The sequence below is a fragment of the Coffea arabica genome, chromosome 1e (assembly GCF_036785885.1).
Source record: "Coffea arabica cultivar ET-39 chromosome 1e, Coffea Arabica ET-39 HiFi, whole genome shotgun sequence".
Lineage (NCBI taxonomy): Eukaryota > Viridiplantae > Streptophyta > Magnoliopsida > Gentianales > Rubiaceae > Coffea > Coffea arabica.
In genome coordinates this window covers 34,381,736-34,385,044 of record NC_092311.1, presented here as the reverse complement: position 1 = coordinate 34,385,044, position 3,309 = coordinate 34,381,736, and the positions used below count along the sequence as shown (strand labels likewise).

The following is a 3,309-nucleotide window of genomic DNA, read 5'->3' as shown; positions in this document are numbered from 1 at the left end:
AGAGAGGGATTTTGGTTCCTTGGTGGTGGATATTTTCAATCTAGACCCTATTATACAGCAGGTTCTAGAAAAGGTGTAAGGAGAGGAGGGAGGGAAGCAAATGGCGCAATCCAAACGTAGAGGTACGCGTGTAACATTCCCTACTGATCGCTCTTTACGCTCTAAGGCAAAGCTATCCAATAACTCTTTTGCTGCTTTGTCTGATGATTAAGTTCCTTTTTTGGAATATTCGGGGTATCTCGCGTGCCCCAAACCTTCGTCGGTTAAAAAGTTTAATTGCTGAGTCTTCACTTCAGTTAGTTGCTATCTGTGAACCTAAGGTGTGTGTGGGGGACATTCAATGGATACGGTTAAAATTGAGGATGGATAGGTGCATTACTAATAGTGAAGGTTCTATCTGGGTGTTCTATCAAAATTCACTTGTTTGTGATCACTTGGGTGAGTCGAGTCAGCATTTTTCGCTTAATATACAATCGCCTATGGTAGATGGTCCTATGGTTTTTTCGTTTGTGCATGCAAAGTGTAATAAACAGGATAGAAGGTCGCTTTGGTCTATGTTACTACTAGATAACCCGATCGATGCTCCATGGTTCCTAGTTGGGGATTTTAATGTCATAGTTAGTGAGGAGGAGAAGCGGGGTGGCTTACCTTTTCGATTGGGGGAGGGGTTGGATTTTATCTGTTTCATGGCTTCTGCTAGGGTAAGAGATGCTGGGTTTTCGGGTTTGAAGTTCACATGGTGTAATAATAGAGGGGGGAGTGCGCATATTTGGAAGAGGCTAGACAGATTGTTATATAATCAGCATGCATCTTCCTTAGATTATAATTTTACGGTGCAACATTTGGGGCGAGACCCCTCGGATCATGCTCCCTTACTCTTGACAGCACTGTCTAGATTGGATAATAAACCAAAGTCCTTTCGATTCCTGAATATATGGACGACTAAGCCGGAGGTTTTGGGAGTTATTCGACAAGCTTGGGAGGGAACTTTTTTGGGCCTGCCCCTGCAGAGATTAGCTGCCAAGTTGCGGGAGGTCAAACGGCAGGTGCAATTGTGGTCTAGGGATTCGTTTGGGGATATTTTTGAGGGGGTAAGGAAGGCTGGGGGGGAGGTACTGAGGTTGGAGGGTCTTTTTGATAGTGATCCTTCGGAATCAAATCTCCTTGCTCTTCAGGAGGCCCGGGCGGGGTTGAGGAACTCGCTAATGATAGAGGAAGGTTACTGGAGACAAAAGGCGAGGGTGAAATGGATTAGGGAGGGGGATAAAAATTCTAAATATTTCCACTCTATAGTTACGGAGCATAGGACGAAAGCGGTAATTCCTCGAATCAAAGGTGCGAATGGGGTTTGGTTAACAGAGGAGGATCGGATTGCAGTGGAGGCAATTGAGTATTTTAAAACTTTATTCTCGGCTGAGCCATTCTCAGGGTCTTGGGATACACTGGACGTGGTTCCCACATGATTTCTCATGCCCAGAATGAGGAGTTAGTGCGGATTCCGGAGGTGGAGGAGATAAGGGAGGTGGTGTTTGGGATGGATGGGAAGAGTGCAGCGAGACCGGATGGTTTCACAGGGAGGTTCTTTACCTTTGCATGGGAGGTGGTGGCGAAGGATGTATGTGAGGCGGTGGTTAGTTTTTTTTGTGGACAGGAACTGCCCAGGGGTCTCACGGCGACATGGGTGGTGCTTATCCCCAAGATTGGCTCTCCCCAAGACTTTAGTCAATTCCGACCAATTAGCCTGTGCAATTTTCTTAATAAAGTGCTCTCCAAGATCTTAGCGATTCGATTGGCCACGGTGTTACCCAGCATCATATCGCCTCAGCAAAGTGGATTTGTACAGGGTAGACAAATTTTTGATAATGTTTTATTAGCTCAGGAGCTTATTACAGATATTGGCAAAGCTAGTAGAGGGGGTAATGTTGTTTTGAAGATCGACATGGCCAAAGCCTACGACAGGGTTTCTTGGCCATTTTTGATTCAGGTGTTGAGGCATTTCGATTTTTGTGAAGTGTGGATTGATATGATATGGAGGCTGATCTCGAATGTGTGGTTCTCAGTTATTGTCAACGGGGCACCCCAAGGTTTCTTTAAATCTAGCCGTGGGATTCGTCAGGGGGATCCGATCTCACCAGGTTTGTTTGTTTTGTGCGCTGAGGTTCTCTCTCTTCATCTTAACTCCTTGAGTAGGCGTCAGGGTTTCGTCCCTTTCAGGGTTCCGAAGGGATGCCCGGTGGTGACACACCTAGTTTATGCAGATGATATCATTATTTTCTCGAGCGGCATGAAAAGATCACTTCAGTTGGTGATTCAAGTGTTAGAGGACTATACGTCGATTTCAGGGCAAAAGGTAAACCATCAGAAAAGTGGTTTTCTATTCCATTCTAGCTTGTCGGAGGTGCGGAGACGAGTTATAGCACATGTCACGGGATTTCGCTCCCAATCATTTCCGGTGACGTATTTAGGGTGCCCACTTTACTCGGGAAGGCGGAGGAAGAGTTATTTCTCTGCGATTTGTACCTCGATTGCAAGTAGGGTTTTATCGTGGAAGGAGAGACTCTTATCGTCAGGTGGGAAGTTGGTGCTGATACGGAGTGTTTTGGCGTCCATGCCGATTCACTTTTTTGTAGCCACCAACCCCCCTCGAGGGACGTTTGTCATGTTGGAGCAAATTTTTGCTGATTTCCTATGGGGTTCCTCTGAGGTTGGTCCGAGATTTCATTGGATTAAATGGAGTCAGCTATGCAAGCCTTACCCGGAGGGCGGTGTAGGAGTTAGGTCCTTGCAGCATGTGTTTGATGCCTTCTCTTTGAAGTTATGGTGGAATTTTAGGCTGCGCCGGTCTTTATGGGCTGAGTTCATGCACCGGAAGTATTGCCAGGGGATGCATCCTTGCTGCTCGGATCTCTCTCCAGGGCAGTCGCACACTTGGAAGAGGATGGTGCACGCTCAAGGGGTAGCGGAGGAGAATATTCGATGGTCACTGGGCAGTGGGTCTTCAAGCTTTTGGCATGACAATTGGTTGGGAGCGGAGCCGCTATGTAGGCAGGTGGACTCGTTTCAGGAGCACTCGGTTGCAGACTTTGTTGTGGAAGACAGGTGGGATTTGCAGGGCCTGAGTAGGGTGTTACCGTCGGAATGGGTTTCACGGGTGTTGAGGGAGGCTCCCCCTACAGCGGCGGAGAAGGATGAAATGGTCTGGGCCCCCACTAATTCAGGTGCGTTTACTATTACATCAGCATATGAGATAGTGCGTCAAGGAGGCAATGTTTCCAGACTATTTGGTTCTCTGTGGCATCAGGCCTTGCC

General features: G+C 47.3%; 1 protein-coding gene across 1 annotated transcript; it reads left to right on the top strand.

Moving 5' to 3' along the window:
• The first annotated feature begins 479 nt into the window (after positions 1-479).
• On the top strand, positions 480-1,463 carry LOC140016777 (uncharacterized). Its single transcript, XM_072070581.1, has one exon. The coding sequence runs from the start codon at positions 480-482 to the stop codon at positions 1,461-1,463; it is 984 nt and encodes a 327-aa protein (XP_071926682.1).
• The last annotated feature ends 1,846 nt before the right edge of the window (positions 1,464-3,309 follow it).